This window comes from Tenrec ecaudatus, chromosome 1 (assembly GCF_050624435.1).
Source record: "Tenrec ecaudatus isolate mTenEca1 chromosome 1, mTenEca1.hap1, whole genome shotgun sequence".
Lineage (NCBI taxonomy): Eukaryota > Metazoa > Chordata > Mammalia > Afrosoricida > Tenrecidae > Tenrec > Tenrec ecaudatus.
Window position 1 is genome coordinate 33,268,637 of NC_134530.1, and position 17,899 is coordinate 33,286,535.

General features: G+C 57.3%; 1 protein-coding gene across 1 annotated transcript in view; it reads left to right on the forward strand.

Moving 5' to 3' along the window:
* The window catches only part of H6PD (hexose-6-phosphate dehydrogenase/glucose 1-dehydrogenase), a 33,327-nt gene extending 16,040 nt beyond the window's left edge, over nt 1-17,287 (forward strand). Inside the window, exons 4-5 of the mRNA XM_075550693.1 lie at nt 11,224-11,493; nt 14,383-17,287. Coding sequence (XP_075406808.1) covers nt 11,224-11,493; nt 14,383-15,746 — 1,634 coding nt within the window. The 3' untranslated portion in view covers nt 15,747-17,287. The remainder of the gene's footprint in view (nt 1-11,223; nt 11,494-14,382) is intronic.
* Nucleotides 17,288-17,899: the final 612 nt, after the last annotated feature.

A 17,899-nucleotide genomic window follows, 5' to 3' on the forward strand; every position in this document is an offset into this window, starting at 1 on the left:
CTAAGCCCTCAGGTGGGTACCATTCAATGACATGAACTCGAGGGTAGGAGCTGTGTGGGCAGCGTGAGCCCCCCCTGTGCCCTCCGAGGCCAGGCTGTGTCTGACGCACAGCAGCCTGACCATTAGCAGAAGGCAAGGCCCCAGGTCTTTCTCCTCCTCCCTTCTTGGCCCCCACCATCCACCCACCAGGCCCGCAGCTCCCTGCTCCTCCCTACTGCAGGGGTGTGTGTGCAGCCCCGCCTGCTCCTGCAAAAGGGGCTCCTGGTGACTGACCCTGGGGCAGCCTTGACATCCCTCCTAGCCCCCACTGCCCACCAAGGCTGGAAAGGGCAGGGGCAGCGGGTGAGGCCTGGCAGACCACTCTGTCCCCACGCAGCATGGCTGCAGGCCCCAGTGAGGGACTCAGTGTGTCAAGGTCATGGGGATGTCCTCCCCGCTCCCACTCACAGACACCAAATGGCGGAGGTGGCTTCCCGCTCCCTCCTCCACACTGTGTGTAAGGGTTTTTTCCCTGCCGCAGCCTCTGGCCCAGAGGAGTTTGCTGCAGTCGAAGCTGCTACACAGGCAGGGGGGTGGGGTAAGGGGAGGAGGGAAGGGAGAAACCATTGCTCAGCTGCTGCCGGTAGCCAGCTCCCTCTCCGTCTGACCCTATGTGCTCCCTGGGGGAGGCCCAGCCAGCCCCCAAGTCACAGACACCCTGGCCTCTCAGGTCAGCATGGGCTTGGGAGGACTGTCCTTGGCAGGGTCAGTGGTCCTTCCAGGTCTCCATCGTGGGTAGTATGAAGGGCTCTGCGGGCAGGGGGACTCTGCTGTCAGAGACTGAGGTTCATCTCTCCCCACCTTGCCTTTGGGGAATATGGGCCACCTTGTCTGTGACCCCAGAGCCCAAGCTGCAGACCACCACGTGCTGCAGCCTCCCAACCTGGCCAGACCCCAGCACCCAGCCTTCCTCCCAGTGTGTGCCTGGGGACTGTCTTCTCCCTTGGTTCCCCTCTGGGGAAGAAAGAGACTTCCTGTAGCCGGCGAGGCTGCCCCTGGCTGGGAGGGTCTCATGTGGCTTTGGGGCTGGATGACCAAGCAGTGCCCTCACCCAGGGGCAAGGCCACGAGCCCTCAGCCCACACCAGCTGCCTACTGACCCGCCTACAGCCCGTCTGCAAGGAGAGCCCAGCGCCCCAGAGAGCGTGGCTGGCCAGCCTGCACGGTGTTTATTTTTATCTCCCAGAAGGTGCCGGTGGAGATCGCAGCTGGTGGTTAGTTAGGGTTGTTTTTTCTTCTTCTCCTAAATATGTTTTTGCTGCTCTCACTGAGCCTTCCGCACAGCGGAGACCCGGGGAGGGAGTCTCTGGTGCTGGTTCCGAGCCTGTGACCTTCAGCCCTGTCCCGGTGCAAACTGCAAACCCTGGCCCCTCTCTCCCCGTCTGGCTTTCAGGATAAAATCAGATGATGTCCACGGAAATGCTTCACAAATGGAAGTGTTGTTCTCCTTCCAATTTTTCAAGGAGAGGAAGAGACAAGGTTCTGTCTTGCAGTCTTTCTGAGCTCCTTAAGACTTACACACACACACACACACACACACACACACACACACACACACACACGGGCATACATACATATTTAGGTTTCCCTGCACTAATAATCTGCCTAAGAACTCTCCAAACCAAAATCTGCCATCCAGTCAAGTCTGACTCATATACCTCTTCATGTCTGTCCATCTGTGTGTCCTGCTGGGTCTGCATCAGTCCTTTATCGCCTTATACTTTATTATCATTTTTGTCATCTTAAATCTTATTCTGTGAGCTCTTAAAGAACTGAGGCAGAACCCACAGGCAATAAAAACCACCCCGCTCAACGGCGCAGCCACACCGCCCCTCCTCCCTGAGTGTTTTGTTTGCGGGCCTCCTAACGGAGTGCTTGCCCTTCATCCCTAGGCCCGAGGATTCAACTGGCTTGTCAGCAGTGACTGCCGGACTGTTTTCTAGAAACGGTGCACTGGTGACAGCAGTGTCTGTGTCACAGGATCACTTCAGCCGTGCCCGGCGCTGCCCTTTCCTGTGGTCACCAGCGTGTCCCTGCAGAGGCCCCTCTACTCTCCACTGTGGAGGTTTTGAAGGGGCACCATGTCTTGGGGGCTGCTCTCTTGCCTTGTGATCTTCACAAGGGTTAGGCTATGAGGGCCTTTCGTGGGTGTTTCTCTCCTTGTTCCTACACAGATGGGTTTTTAACTCTTTTCAACCCAGGAAAGTAGAGTGGGCGTCAGCATAGATTCTTTTCAGGAAAAAGAATCCACCTCTCTAATGTCCCTTTAGATGACATCCAACCACATAGATTTCTGTGGTCCTATCAGAGTTTAATTACCCAAACCCACCGCTGTGGATTCCAATCATACTGACTGTAGAGGACGGGATAGAACTACCCCATGGGGTCCCAAGGCTGTCCTTCTTTATTGAAGCCGTCTGCCGCATCTGTCTCCCATGGAGTGGAGGGTGGGTGCAAACCACTGAGCTGTCAGCTCCCTTCTGGGCGCTTTCACCAGGGCTCTGCATGGTCACAGTGGAGCTCAGAAGTCCCTGTGAGAACAGGAGGTAGCCAGTGCAGTACCCACTGGAAGACGACACCCACACCTCGTGTCTCTTACAGACACAGTGGTTGTGCTCCCAGGCACCGAGCCTCTGTCACCTGGCGCCTGTGTCTTGAGGGTCAGAATCAATGCCCGTGAGCCTGGCTTGTGGGCCTCCTTTTCTCCGGGTCTCCCAAGTTCACCGTGCAGCAATGGGCACGGCTGGTGGGCAGTAGCATCCGGCCTCACACCTTGTGCGTCTCTCGAGTGCCGTGATGTTCACCTGGATTCTTTTAGAAAATCTTGCTGTCAGGTGTGCGATGCTCCCAAAGACAGCAAGCCTGGTGCCGGTGGCAGCAGTAAGAGGCAGGGAGAACGGCCAACCCAGAATTCAGACAGAGGTTATTCAAGGACATGGAGGCGGAAAACCAGTGGATCTGCTGTGGCTTGAGATTTAGGCAGGTCCCACTCGACACTCTCCATGATGCGTGCGCGCGTATGCGTGCGCGCACACACACACAGACACACACACAGTGCCAATTATTAAAGGATCTATTTCACTGGAAGGTTACAGGGCTAAAGACGGTGTAGATGGGGCTTATGTCAGAGAAAGATTGCTAAAGCTTCAGGCTGAGGCCCAGACACGGAAGTGAATCCCTCAGCCTGGGGAAGACCCCTGCTAAGTCGCCAAGCTTGTGCAAGATGCTTAGAGAGAAACGGCGGACCAGACTGCTACCCAAGCATCTTGCACATCCGGCAGCACGTCCTGTTCCACCGGACATCTCGTGGGCATGAAGCCACTCGAGACTGCCCTGTAGGCACTGCACGGTGGGTGTCACCAGGAGGAAGCTTTGTTGTCTAGTCAATTCTGACTCACCGTGACTGTAGGACTGACCAGCACTGCCCCATAGGGTTCCCAAGGCCCTCTGCCCATCTTCACAGATGCAGACTGCCACAGCTTTCTTCCTGCAGAGAGGCTGGTGAATTCAAACCGCTGACCTAACCGTTAGCAGCCGGCTACTTAAGCACTGCACCAGCAGGGCTGTGTGGCTCCCTAACTCCTGAGCTCACACTCAGCAGCCTGTGCTGGGAAGAGCCAGGTGGGATCTGGTCACTGCACTTCCGCGCTCTGCAAAGACAGGGTTAACGAAGACAGGACCCGAGGCCATCAATCTATTGGCTGCGTTAAAACAGTCGGCGCAGCCCTGAAGCTTGAAATTAAGAAAGAGGGAGCCCTCTTCTGCACAGCGGGTCGTGCGCCTGCAGAATGCATTCTCCTCACGAGCTGAGATGGGATGAAAATAGGAAAAGGGCCACTGAGGGATTTGCGAAGCTAATGAATAGTAAGCAGATAACAGGGCCTTTAAGGGCTCTGCTTTCCCGGAGCTCTCCATCAAAATCCATCTCTTCTCAGAGCTTCAAGCATCCTCCTTGCGCCCTTAAATCTACAGCCGTGCCTTTTGAGATGCACCTCGGCTCGGGGGACCATCTCGGCAGCTGGGGGGGGTCTCACTCTTGAGGGGGTCGGGTAGTGGAACCGGCAGCCCTCTTCTGCTTTCAAAAATAAGAAAACCCAAACCCATAGCCATCGAATCTGCGTTTGCCCCAAAAGGGTCCCCGAGGCTGGGACTCTGCCGCAGAGGGCGTGTTCTATCCCAGCTGGTGGGTTTGAACTCCCAAATCTGCAGCGGGCACACCCGTGCTTACCTGACAGCACCACTGGGCCCCATGTTTCTGCGCTCGCTCACTGCCATCAAGTCGGTGCCAACTCATAGCCACCCTGACGGACAGGGCGCAGCTGCCTCCCGGGGTTTCCCAGACAAGCTTCTTCAGGAGTAGAAAGCCTTGTGTTTTCTCCAGGGAGCCGTGGTGAGCACGAGTAGTGAGTTCTTCGCCTGTTATCACCTTCTTGGTCCCAGCCCTGTAAACCCCGCTCCCCTGCCGTGACACACACACACACACACACGTCCCACCATCAGTGTCGTGACAGACAGACACACACACACACATGTCCTATCACTTTCTTGGTCCCAGCCCTATAAACCCCACTCCCCTGCCGTGACACACACACACACACGTCCCACCATCAGTGCCGCGACAGACAGACACACACACACACACGCACACACACACATCCTATCACCTTCTTGGTCCCAGCCCTGTAAACCCTGCTCCCCTGCCGGGACAGACAGACAGACAGACACACACACACACACACACACACACACACACACACACACGTCCTATTACCTTCTTGGTCCCAGCCCTGTAAACCCCGCTCCCCTGCCGCGACAGACACACACACACACACACACACACACACACACACACACGTCCCACCATCAGTTCAGGCTCAGCTGGTTACGGAATGAACCCCTCACTGCAGTTTTCTCCCAGCATGCACACTCCCTCTCACACTGCCCCGAGCTGCCCCACCCCCCAGCCCCTGTGATAGAGCAGGGAGGGTCGCTGCCTTGGTGTTGCTCTGGACTCAGCGTGGCCACCTGGACAGCGCCGGGCCCCTGCACCGGGTTTTCCAAACTGCGATCTTTAATCGCCGGCCCCGCCAGAGCCCCCACCCATCTTCGTGGGTGCCTTCCCACCCTGCACTCTCATGCATGCTCCAGCCTCACAGCCAGCCCCAAGGGTGCTACCAGGAAGATTCCTGTGTCACACCTGAGCTGGAGGTCTCAGCCCAAGGTGACAGCCTGCCTGCAGTGGAGGTGTGAGCCGCGCTTGCAACTTGGGGCTACCAGAGCCAGCCGGTCTGTATGTAGATGCTTTGATTCATCCTGAGAGCTGTCTGCTTTTCCCCTCCCTTGCCTTTCCTCCCCCTCCGCCTGTTGCTTCATCCTGCCCTGCTCCAGAATGTTCTTCGTTTATTAAGGGACCCTATTGAGACTTCATTCACATACCGGCACCTCAACCCTACCCACACCAGCCCGTGGGTTTTCATACGTCCATAGAGGGGTGCACCCACCCCACTGTCACTTTGAGGACCTGGTCACCCTCCACAAAGAGGCCCAGCAGCAAATGGTTAATGTGCTGTCCCTAGCTACCACCCCAGGCCCCTCCCCACTCTCTCCTCCCAGGCTCTGGCAACCTCCAGGCTACTTCCGGTCTCCATGGGCTGACCTAGCCTGGATGCAGACGCCCTGGTAGTGTAGTGTTGGCTTGTTGGCTGCTAACTGCAAGGTCAGTGGTTTGAAACCACTAGCCGTTCTGTGGGATGGGGCTTTCTACTCCTGTAAAGAGTGACCGTCTCAGAAACTCACAGGGCAGTTGTACCCTGTCCTACAGGGTCACTATGAGTTGGCATCAACTTGACAGCCGGCAGTTTGTTTATTCTCTACTGGTTTCGGGGCATTTCACGTGGGTTCCGTCATCTGCAGTGTGGCCCTCCTGCCACTCAACCTGTTTTAAGGTCTGCCCACCTTGTAGCATGTATCCGCCTTCTATGTCTTTCTATTATCAGAGTCTTGGATGTGTGTCTCATGTTGATTGATTGACTGATCGGGGTTCACATTTGACTTGGTTGCGCCTTTGGCCTTAGACATAATGTTGCTACCAACACTTGTGCGCACGCGTTTGTGCGGGCTTGCATTAATTCGGATTAATGGCTTTTCTTGATGTCCTTCTCAAGCGTACAGTGGGACCGTGAGGGCCCGAGCCCGTTGTGGAGCAGCTCAGCCCTGGTTTTCTCCGTGGGGCCCTTGTGGCATTTTGGGTGGTCCGGTGGAGCTGGCCTGTCTTGCGCATTTCACATTCTTGTGCCGTGGCCGCCCCCTCAAGCTGCAGTGGAGAAGGCGTTGTCCAACTTCTGCCATTGAGGACGCACGGCCGACTTGCTTCAGTTCCCGCTGTCCACACGGGAGCTTCTGTCCGGATGGCGCGCTCAGAGCGGCGTGCCGTGCCGTGGAACGGACCACGCTCACAGTCCTCCATGTGAGTCCATTGTTGCAGCCACGGTGTCGGCCCGGCCCCTTGAAGGTCGTCCTCTTTCCCACTGGTCCTCCTCGGTCCAGCATGATGACCTTCTCTTCTGACACACAGTCCATGAGATGAAGTCGCAGGACCGCCCTTGCTTCTAAAGAGCAGTCTGTTAGCCCTTTCTAAGACGCATGTGTTTGTCCTTCTGGTACATGCAGTGTTCTCCACCAGCATCACCTAGCTACATCAACGCTCTTCAGTCTCCCGATTCATCCTTCCCACGCATGGGAGGCATTTGAGAACCCCATGGCTCGGGCCAGGCGTCCCTGAGCCCTCGCAGTGACGTCTTTGCTCTTTGACTCTGGCAGCTTCTTTTGCCGCAGATTTGCCAAATGCAGGATGCCGTTTGGTTTCTCGATGGCTGCTTCCATGAGCATTGCTTATGGATTCAAGTAAAATAAAATCTTTGCCAACTTCAGTCTTCCCCGTGTCGCAGGGTCCAGTTGTAAAGAGTCCGTATCCTGCACAGGTGTAATCCTTTCGTCTTGGAAGCCGTAGAGTCTGAGATATTCAGCATCACGGGCTTCAAGTCCTCTTGGCTTTCAGCAAGTTCGTGACCTTGGCACAGTGCCTTCCTCGAATCCGGTGGGTCTCAGCCTGCCTGGTGCCGCGACCCTGTAATGCAGTTCCTCATGGGGTGGGGACCCCCAACCATAACATTATTTCCATTGCTACTTCCTCACTGTCATTTTGTGAGAACCGCTGCTCCAGTCCCAGTGCAGTGCTCTTCCGCGTGCCGTCCGGCTGCTGGGAGCGCCTGCTCGGCATTCAGACGGAAGGAGTGTGGTGAGAGGGTGCTTTGACATCACGTGCTAGCCCCTTGCTCTGCTCCAATGGCTGTTTCTCAGATGCCGCGTGGGGTCCGCGAGAGCAAATTAGGTGCTCCGGAATTCCCGTTCTTCTCAATGTTATCCATAGCATGTTATGATCCCATGAACAGGAATCGACTTGATGGCGGTGAGGTTTTTGTTTTTATTTAATAAATCCTATGATGGTCTCATTCAAAAAGAGTCAGGAGCCGTACGTTTCAGCTCCCAGCTGCACGGCCTGTCGGTCGCGTTACATGTCTTTATCTGATAACCCCCAATTTCCCGAGATTTAAACTCCCTACCTTCCGCATGCTGATCAGTAATGGTTGCAGCTGATTCTTCTCCTTTCGAATCTCTGCTAGAGACGACGGAAAGTCGCCCCCCAAGGTGACCTGGCTGCTACTTGAAATGCTGACGGCCCCCCTCCCTCCCAGGATCCTTAAGACACCACTGTCTGACCAAGCTCCCGGGCAGGCAGCGTGGTGGGCGGCCGAGTGGGCCACATTACAGGACGGGCCCCGCTTGTTCTCCGGCAGCCTTGGCGAGCGCTGCAGAGCTTGTGGGGCCCACTGCGCAGGGCAGGACCGGTGCTGAGAGCCGGGGCCACTTGAGAGGCGTGTGCTGGCCTAGGCAGGTTGAGCTAGGACCCGTTCTGATTGGTTTGTTTAAGTTAAGTAGTGACCAATGACAGGATGGAAAAAGAATGCTTGCAAGACACAGAACTATGCCGTGACAAACACCAACGTACCTGTCAGCCACGGAACTCGCCTGTTGCTTTGCTGAGAATGGACACGTCCAGCCGTTTCGTCCTGGACAGCTCACAGACGCTGGAACCATTCTCCCCGCTTTTCCCAGCCGGTCCTGCCCCGGGGTTCCCGTCCAGTCTCGCTCTTGTCAGTTTGATCCCGTCTAGAGAGTTCCAAAAAGAACACGACACTTAGGGAGACTTTGCTCCCCAGTGAAGCGAAACTATTGTTTGCTTTTAAGAAGACTTCAGCAGATTAAACAACAAAGAACTTCATCATCTTCTGTGCCCCTTTCTATCCCATTTTCTCTCCTTTTCCAAATTCTGGGAAGGCCTTTCCCTTCCTTCCCTTTGTTCTTCGAGGACCTGTGCAGTATAGTCCTTAATCTTGGGTGGGAGTCCAGGTCAATGCATCTTTTTGTCTCTTTCCTGTCTTTGGAACAATGTCTTCTCTGTCTTCTATTAACTGGCTCTTTCCCACGGCCCTGGGGTGCATAGTTACTTGCTCAGCTGAGAACTACAAGGCTGACCAGCCACGGGAACCCATCCAGTGACTTGGAGACCTGGCAGTCTGTTCCTATGAAGGTGACTGCCTGGGAAACCCTATGGGCCAGTTCTGCCCCGCCACACTGGCCCACTCGGACAGAACCGACTGCATGACCTCCAGCAATAACATGGAATCTCTGATTGCCTACAGTATTTCCTTTCTTTTTAAAATCATTTTATTGGGGGCTCGTCCGACTCATCACAATCCATCCATCCATCCATTGTGTCAAGCACATTTGTACATTTGTTGCCATCATCATTTTCAAGACATTTTCTTTTTACTTGAGTCCTTGGTATCAGATCCTCATTTTTTCCCTTCCCTCCCCCACCCCACCCCTTCACGAACCCTTGATAATTTATAAATTATGACTATTTTGTCATGTCTTGCACTGCCCAACATCTCCCTTCACCCACTTTTCTGTTGTCCATCCCCCAGGGAAGGGGTTATATGTAGATCCTTGTGATCAGTTCCTCCTCTCTCCCCCACCTTCCCCTGACCCTCCTGGTATCGCTGTTCTCGTTATTGGTCCTGAGGGGTTTATCTGGCCTGGATTCCCCCAGCTCTGATCTGTAGCCAACGGTATTTTTGTTTCCTGAACTTCTGTCATTTTCGTCCCTTTGCACCATTATTCCAGAGTTCGTTTTGATTTTGTCACTTGGCGACGGCTGCGCGGGTTCATGGTCCCTACTGGAGTGAATGCGGCACTGTGTCAGGGGCTAGGGATGCGGCAGGGAGTGGCAGAGGTGGCCCTGCTCAGCAGGTGCGGGGGGGGGGGCGGTGGGGGTGCAGTGGGTGACGGGGCAGTGGTACAGTCTGAGGAGCGAGCAGGTGCTGGTGGGAGAGACCCGTCGGGGCTACAGAGAAGGCACGCGAGGCCTTCGGTAGATGATTGCTCTTCATGATACAGGGTCCCTTCCCTGTCCCTAATTGTGCCTTCGACCTGATCCCAACTCATAGAGGGCAGAGTAGAGCTTCCCACAGCGGTTCCTGGATTGTCACTGTCACAGCATCATATTGCCAGATTTTCCCCACCACCCCCGGGCCCCTACAGAAGCCTCTGGGTGGGCTTGAACTACGGACCTTTTAGTTGGCAGCTGAGTGCTTAGCCACTGTGGCCTGGACTGGGGCTGTGCGAAGTCTGTGGAATGGAAACTCTGTCACGGGGTGCTGTGGACATGAACCCTGAGATCCAGACCCCGGGGTCTATGGAACCAGGCTGCTTGGTTGGAGGGCAGCCGGGGGGGGGGGGGGGCGGGGGAGGAGGGCGCGGCACTGGCGTGTGGTGTTAAGCGTGGCCCTGGAGTCTGCAAGCTAGCTGCTGGCCTGCCCTGGCTGTCCCAGTCACTCCTCCTCACATGCAGAGCAGGAATGGCCATGTCCCCTGGGGAGGGACTGAGGGTGACTAGCTGCCAGTGCTGGACATGGACACATCGGAGCCAGCGTAGCCGTGGGTGCCATTCCGCAAGCTGGCCCTCCGCCCTGGGGCTCGGCTCGTGTTCACACTCTCACCTTCACTGGGAGCCCTCCCTCCTGCCCCAGGGTGCTCTCTGCCTGGGTGTCTGGAGTGGAGGCTCCCCTTTGCCCCTCCCTGAGTGGCACCCTGCTGAGCTCCAAGGGAGGGACTGTCCTGGGCTCCTCCTCTTTGCTCACACTTAACCCACGTGATCATTGAGTCCAGCCAGTTCCGCTTTGCGCTGCCCTGCCCTTCTCCTTTACCTCTCCCCCTCCTGAAAGCCCGTCCACTCCTGGGCAGCAGCAGGGTCCCCTCTCAGGTTTCCACATTCTTCTCCCCCAGCAGTTTGGGGTTCTGCTGCTGCTACAGACCCTCCGGGGCTCCACTGGAAGTCAGGACAAAGCCTGCCTCATATCCTTGTTCTGCCACCTCCACACCCCTGTCCTGCCTTTCCCTATTGTTTCCTTCCTGCTCCCCGTACCCCCATCCCCACGTCCTCTCCTGCTGCAGGCCTCTGAGAGATTCCCGACTGCATGGCTGGCTTTCCTCCCCTCGAGCCTCAGAGGGGCACCCTGATGGCCCTCGATAATTAGCCCCCACTCCCTCCTCTTGTTATCTCCATTCCTTATCTGCTTGCTTCTCCCCTCCCTCCCGTGCCACTGAGGCAGAGGCCCCAGCCTGCATGAGCAGCCCCTGTTCATTGCTGGGTCCTGGGCCGGTATTTGTTGGTCCCATTCGATGGCAGGATGTGGAACCCGGCTCAGAAGCCAAGTGAGCCACCCAAGGTCACACAGGAGGAGGTGCAGGCCGCCTCCAGTGCCGGGCCTGAACCATCACACTGTGGCCTCTGCCAGTGCCCAGTGCCAGGTGGGGCTGGGCAGGAGGGCTCACTCTGTGTGCTCTGGCCGACCCACCCAGGCAGGTCCCTGGAGGTCAAGGAGCGACACTTCCTTTGGAGTGGCTTCCAGGGAAGGCTGGTGGCACAGAGGTCTCCTACCTGCCCTAGCATGGCTGGATTTAGGGGCTCCAGGGGGTAGGATTGGGGAGGCCAGGTCAGTGGTGATGGAGAGCCCGGTGGGGAGGCTACACAACGACCTGTGCTTTGTCTCCCCCTGCCCAGGCCGCACCAGCTTCTATGAGGAGTACGGCGTCATTCGGGATGTCCTCCAGAACCACCTGACAGAGATCCTCACCCTGGTGGCCATGGAGCTGCCCCACAATGCCAGCGACCCTGGCGCCAAGCTGCGGCACAAGCTGCAGGTCTTCCGTGCCCTGCGGGGTCTGCGGAGAAGCAGTGCCGTGGTGGGCCAGTACCAGGCCTACAGCGAGCAGGTGCGCCGGGAGCTGCAGAAGCCGGGTGACTTCCAGAGCCTGACGCCAACCTTCGCAGGTGGGCCCTGGGCTCCCAGGCCCAGCAGCCTTGCTCTGGGCTGGAAGGGACCTATAGGGGGTGGGCTTGCCCTGGACTGGGTGCTTATGTGGAATGCCTGCCGATGCCCCTGGTCTCTAACTCCTGAGAGCAGCAGTCCCCTCCTGGCCTCTGGGTGAAGGGTATCCCAGTGGCATCTTCAGATCAGCCCCTCTAGTTAGCCCAGGGTCACGGAGGCTCACTGGGGCTGGCCGGTTGGACGTAAAGAGCCCCAGACCTTCCAGCCACAGGGGGCACCCCAGTGGTCTGAGCTCGAAGGAGAGGGCTGGGGGAGATGGCCGGGAGGCGATCACCCCACAGCTAGAACAGCGTCAGCCTCCAGGGCACTTGCTTGTGCCAGGCTCCTGAATACACCATTTCCTTCAGTGCCGCGCACACCACGCGGCTGGGTAGGCAGTCAGCCTGCATTATAGAGGAGGAGAGGTGAGGCTCTGTGCAGCTGTGAAAACCTGCCATGAACTTGCAGAGGGCGCTTGGAAGATGGGTGGGTCTGGAGGGCCTTCAGAGGCTGACTGGCCCCACCAGGTTCCCGCTGCAGGCAGCCTCGCCCTGCAAACCATGGCCCTGTGGCCCCTCACTTGTGCCCCTGACCACTGTCCTGGGTGAGAGTATGTCCCGAGTGCTCCCCAAACAGGGCTGCTCTTTTCTCTATGGGACCCCAGAGTCAAGACCGCCCTCCTCTATGAGACTTCTCCCTTGGATCCCCCAGGCTGGTGATGCTTGGCTCAGCTCCCCGAGCTCTGTGGGCTGAGATTTATGAGGCAGGTGCTTCAAGGGACATGAAGGTCCAGTGGCCCACGTTCTAGCCCTGGCAGAAAAAGACTCGATCTATGTGTGTGTGTACACGTCCGTGCGTGTGTGTGTGTATGAGAGAAAGATTAGTACCAGTCACTGTATGTGTGAGATGAGTACTAGTCACTGTGTGTGCGCGCGCGTGCAAGATGAGTACCAGTCGCTGTGTGTGAGATGAGTACCAGTTATTGTGTGTGCATGTATGTAAGATGAGTACCAGTCGCTGTGTGTGTGTGAGATGAGTACCAGTTATTGTGTGTGCATGTATGTAAGATGAGTACCAGTCGCTGTGTGTGTGTGAGATGAGTACCAGTTATTGTGTGTGCATGTATGTAAGATGAGTACCAGTCGCGGTGTGTGTGTGTGTGAGATGAGTACTAGTCACTGTGTGTGCGCGCGTGCAAGATGAGTACCAGTTACAGTGTGTGCATGTATGTAAGATGAGTACCAGTCACTGTGTGTGCGCGCGTGCAAGATGAGTACCAGTCACTGTGTGTGCATGTATGTAAGATGAGTACCAGTCGCTGTGTGTGTGTGAGATGAGTACCAGTCACTGTGTGTGTATGTGATGAGTACCAGTCACTGTGTGTGTGAGAGATGAGTACCAGCCGCTGTGTGTGTGTGAGATGAGTACCAGTCGCTGTGTGTGTGTGAGATGAGTACCAGTCACTGTGTGTGTGTGAGATGAGTACCAGTCGCTGTGTGTGTGTGTGTGTGTGTGTGTGTGATGAGTACCAGTCACTGTGTGTGTGAGATGAGTACCAGTTATTGTGTGTGCATGTATGTAAGATGAGTACCAGTCACTGTGTGTGTGTGATGAGTACCAGTCACTGTGTGTGTGTGAGATGAGTACCAGCCGCTGTGTGTGTGAGATGAGTACCAGTCACTGTGTGTGTGTGTGAGATGAGTACCAGTCACTGTGTGTATGTGAGAGATGAGTACCAGCCGCTGTGTGTGTGTGAGATGAGTACCAGTCGCTGTGTGTGTGTGAGATGAGTACCAGTCACTGTGTGTGTGTGTGAGAGATGAGTACCAGCCGCTGTGTGTGAGACGAGTACCAGTCGCTGTGTGTGTGAGAGAGATGAGTACCAGCCGCTGTGTGTGTGTGTGAGATGAGTACCAGTCACTGTGTGTGTATGTGATGAGTACCAGTCACTGTGTGTGTGAGAGATGAGTACCAGCCGCTGTGTGTGTGTGAGATGAGTACCAGCCGCTGTGTGAGTGTGTGTGAGATGAGTACCAGTCGCTGTGTGTGTGTGTGTATGAGATGGGTACCAGTCACTGTGTGTGTGTGAGATGAGTACTAGTCACTGTGTGTGTGTGTGAGATGAGTACTAGTCGCTGTGTGTGTGTGTGATGAGTACCAGTCACTGTGTGTGTGTGTGAGATGAGTACCAGTCGCTGTGTGTGTGTGAGATGGGTACCAGTCACTGTGTGTGTGAGATGAGTACCAGTCGCTGTGTGTGTGTGTGTGTGAGATGGGTACCAGTCACTGTGTGTGTGTGTGAGATGAGTACCAGTCGCTGTGTGTGTGTGAGATGAGTACTAGTCGCTGTGTGTGTGTGTGTGTGAGATGAGTACTAGTCACTGTGTGTGTGTGTGTGTGTGAGATGAGTACCAGTCGCTGTGTGTGTGTGTGATGAGTACCAGTCACTGTGTGTGTGTGAGATGAGTACCAGTCACTGTGTGTGTGAGATGGGTACCAGTCACTGTGTGTGTGTGTGTGTGAGATGAGTACCAGTTGCTGTGTGTGTGTGTGTGTGTATGTGTTATGAGTACCAGTCGCTGTCGAGTGAATGCTCCTCCATGTGACACGGAGGACATGTGCTCCATGAGGTGTTCGTCACTGTGTTTGGGAGTCGATGGCTGTCTGTCTTCTGAGGTGCCTCTGGGTAGCCTCGGACTTCCAGCTTTTAGTTAGCAAGCAAGCCTGTTAACAAACCGGTTCCTCTCCTTTGGCCCTGAGCACACGGCTTGGGACTCAGAAAACAAGTGGAGGGTCTCAGCACCTTGTTCTCTTTGCCGGAGCATCACTGCCACTGTCCCCTGTCCCCTCAGGTGTCCTCGTTCATATCGACAACCTTCGCTGGGAGGGCGTCCCTTTCCTCCTCGTGTCGGGCAAAGCCTTGGACGAGCGCGTGGGCTACGTGCGGGTCCTGTTCAGGAACCAGGCGTACTGTGCGCAGAGCGAGAAGCGCTGGGCCACGGGCCAGAGCCAGTGCCTGCCTCGGCAGGTCATCTTCTACATCGGGCACGGTGACCTGGGCCACCCTGCCGTGCTGGTCAGCCGGAACCTGCCTCGGCCCCGGCTGCCCTCGGACAGCTGGAAGGAGGTGAAGGCGCCCCCTGAGCTCCACCTCTTCGGCCGCCCGCTGTCCGATTTCTACACCTACCGCCCCGTGATGGAGCGGGACGCCTACTCCGTCCTCATCTCACACATCTTCCACGGCCGCAAGGACTCCTTCATCACCACCGAGAACCTGCTGGCCTCTTGGCGCTTCTGGACGCCCCTGCTGGACAGCCTGGCCCGGGAGGCCCCACGCCACTACCTTGGAGGAGCTGAGAGCGGCCACCTGTTGGACTTCGAGCTCAGGGGCAGCCAGCTGTCCTTTGCCCAGCAGCAACTGGAGCAGCTGGTGCCCAGGCCCGGTGCTGCCCCAATGCCCAGTGAGTTCCGCGTCCTCAATGCCACGTACCGTGAGAGCCCACTGATCCTGTCCTGGTCAGCAGAGCTGATCGCAAAACTGGCCAGCGACATCGAGGCTGCAGCCACGCGCGCTGTACAGCGCTTTGGCCGCTTCCACCTGGCGCTCTCCGGCGGCTCAAGCCCTGTGGCCCTCTTCCAGCAGCTGTCCCTGCGGCACTTCACCTTCCCCTGGGCCCACACGCACCTGTGGCTGGTGGACGAGCGCTGCGTCCCACCCACGGACCCCGAGTCCAACTTCCAGGGCCTGCAGGCCCACCTGCTGCAGCATATCCATGTCCCCTACTTCAACATCCACCCCATGCCTGTGCACCGGCACCAGCGACTCTGTGCCGAGGAGGACCAGGGCGCCCAGCACTACGCCCAGGAGATTGCAGCCCAGGTTGCCAACAGCACCTTCGACCTGGTACTGCTGGGCATGGGCACTGACGGCCACACGGCCTCGCTCTTCCCCCAGTCGCCCGCCGGCCTGGATGGCGAGCAGATGGTTGTACTGACCACCAGCCCCACCGAGCCCCGCCAGCGCATGAGCCTCAGCCTGCCGCTCATCAATCGGGCCAGGAAGGTGGCCGTGCTGGTCATCGGCAGAATGAAGCACGAGGTCACCATGCTGGTGAGCCGTGTGGGCCACGAGCCGAAGAAGTGGCCCATCTCTGGGGTCCTGCCGACATCGGGCCAGCTGGTGTGGTACATGGACTATGAGGCATTTCTGGGATGAGGGCTCCCGTGCCTTCCTGCTGGCTCTCTCTGTCCTCCCTCCCCACCAGCCACCTGCCCACACACCTGGCTCTCTGGATTCCGGTGCCCAGGGCCAGACCTCCGGAGAGGGGAGGACCAGGCCCGCTCCTCTCCCCCAGCCTTGTGGGTGTACAGACAGAAACAAACGCCGAGTGGCCTCCCTGCTCCCGGGAAGCTTCAAATCCAGGTTGGGAGAGCGACCACACCTTAACCAGAAGACGACTGCTCCCCCAAGCTCACTGCCACTAAAGTGATTCTGGCTCTGACCTGAACACCCACCAGCACAAAACAGGCCTGTGAGGACGCCCAGGTTCAGAGACCCTGGGTAACCGGGAGTACTTTCTGGAGGAGGAGGAGGAGGGACCAGCTCCCATGGAACCAGAAGAGTGCGGGTGGGAGTGGGGGGAGCCGGGCATGGTGGAGGCCTTGGGCTGCCAGGCCCTGCTCCCCTGCACAAACCCCCCTGCCTCCACCTCCCTCCTGCTCCTCTTGATGGCTGCCTACCTGCTCCCTCTCTCTGGGCTCCTCTCGCCATCCTGACCCGAGCTTTATTCAGCCGCCCCCCCCCCTGCCTCTTTGCCATCCTTCAGAAACAGCGCACGGGGCGGGGGTGGGCAAGGTGGCCGTCATCTCTGCAGGAAGACAGGTGGGTGGGTGGCAGGGACGGTTCTACAGCTGCAGGTACCAGGCAGCTACGGGGGGTCCCGAAAATTATAAGACTGGTGTTTGGAGCACCCTTTCTTGGCTGACGACCTTGTCAGTGTGGGGGTCTGGCGCCCTCAGGAAGGGACCCTGCCCTCTTCCAGACTCCAGGAGATATACTGGGTGCAGGTGGCCAGGCTATTCCGGGACCCCCACTTAACAGAGCCATTAACATCTCAGGGGTCGCGTGTTCTCAGGGGAGACTGAAACCAGCCGTTCATCCCGGCAGACAGCCCTATTGGGACAGGCAGGAGGCAGGCTCCGTGGCCAGTGAGGCGGCTCACTGGCAGCGGTGGTGGCCCTGTGCGAGGAGGGCAGCGCAGCCTGCCCATCTCCTGCCCACGGTCCTTCCCTCCCGCCTCTCACCTCTCCACTCTCCCGCTCCTGCCCTGGGGAAAACCCACCGCCACCGGTGCCTTTTGTTAGCCAGGCTCTCCGGGAGCCAGCAGCCAGCAGCACCTGTTTCTCTGAAACCTCCAGGAGTGGGGGGGTCTCTGGAGGCTTCAGCCCCCACACTCTTGACACACTGATGTTTCATGTCGACTTTCAGCTTAGGTGTGCTGCCCCTCCCCCAGGTACAGGCATAGGACAGGGTGTCCGTGCCACCTGGTCATGTCACACACAACTCTGGAGGGGAGGCCGTGTGTCTGGCAAGCAGGTGCCCCTTTTCTCTCCCCTTCAGATGGTTGCCACTCTCCACAGAGACTGACAAGGAGGGACAAAAGTCTCCTTTATTTGAGCCTGTTGCCCGGGACAGGGCCGAGCCAGGGCAGGGCCTCCTCTACCCAAGGCACTCTTATTAAAGTTCTGCTTACTCTGGCCTCCAGCGACCCAGTCCAAACAGCATCTCTCTTTATCCCAAGGCAGTTGACCTTGGGAGTCGGGGCCAAGCTGCTCCTGTGAGAACCCGCCTCCCTGTTGATTGGGGTCAGCAGTGTGGCCTGTTTTGGACATCTGGTGGGCAGGCACTCAGGAGTGGACACCGGCAGTGGTGCTCCAGATCCCACCTCTGGCCACACGGGGGCATTCCTGCGCCAGCCCTGCCCAGCTGGCTGGCTTCTGCTGGGGATTTGTTTGTGTTTCCGTATTTTCCTCCCCAGGTCCTTGGTCCCAGCACACCCCCATCTGTTCTTTGGGGACTTCCTCGTCTGTGTTCGAAACACCAGGGGGAGGGGCCGCTTGTGGCCAGACCTCATGCAGGGCTCGGATGAGTAGTATTTCTGAGCAAGCCTGAGTCATGCCAGGCCCGAGCTAGGATGTCCTGTTCTTGCTCCAGAGTGACGACTTCAAAATGTGCCCATTATCTACGATGGGGGCTGGGGGCAGGAGAGGACAGGTCCGCGGGGCGGGGGCGGCAAGCGAGGCCAAGGCTTCCTTTCCAGAGTCAAGCGTTTCCTTAAAATCACATTGGGAAAAGTCTGAACTTAGAGG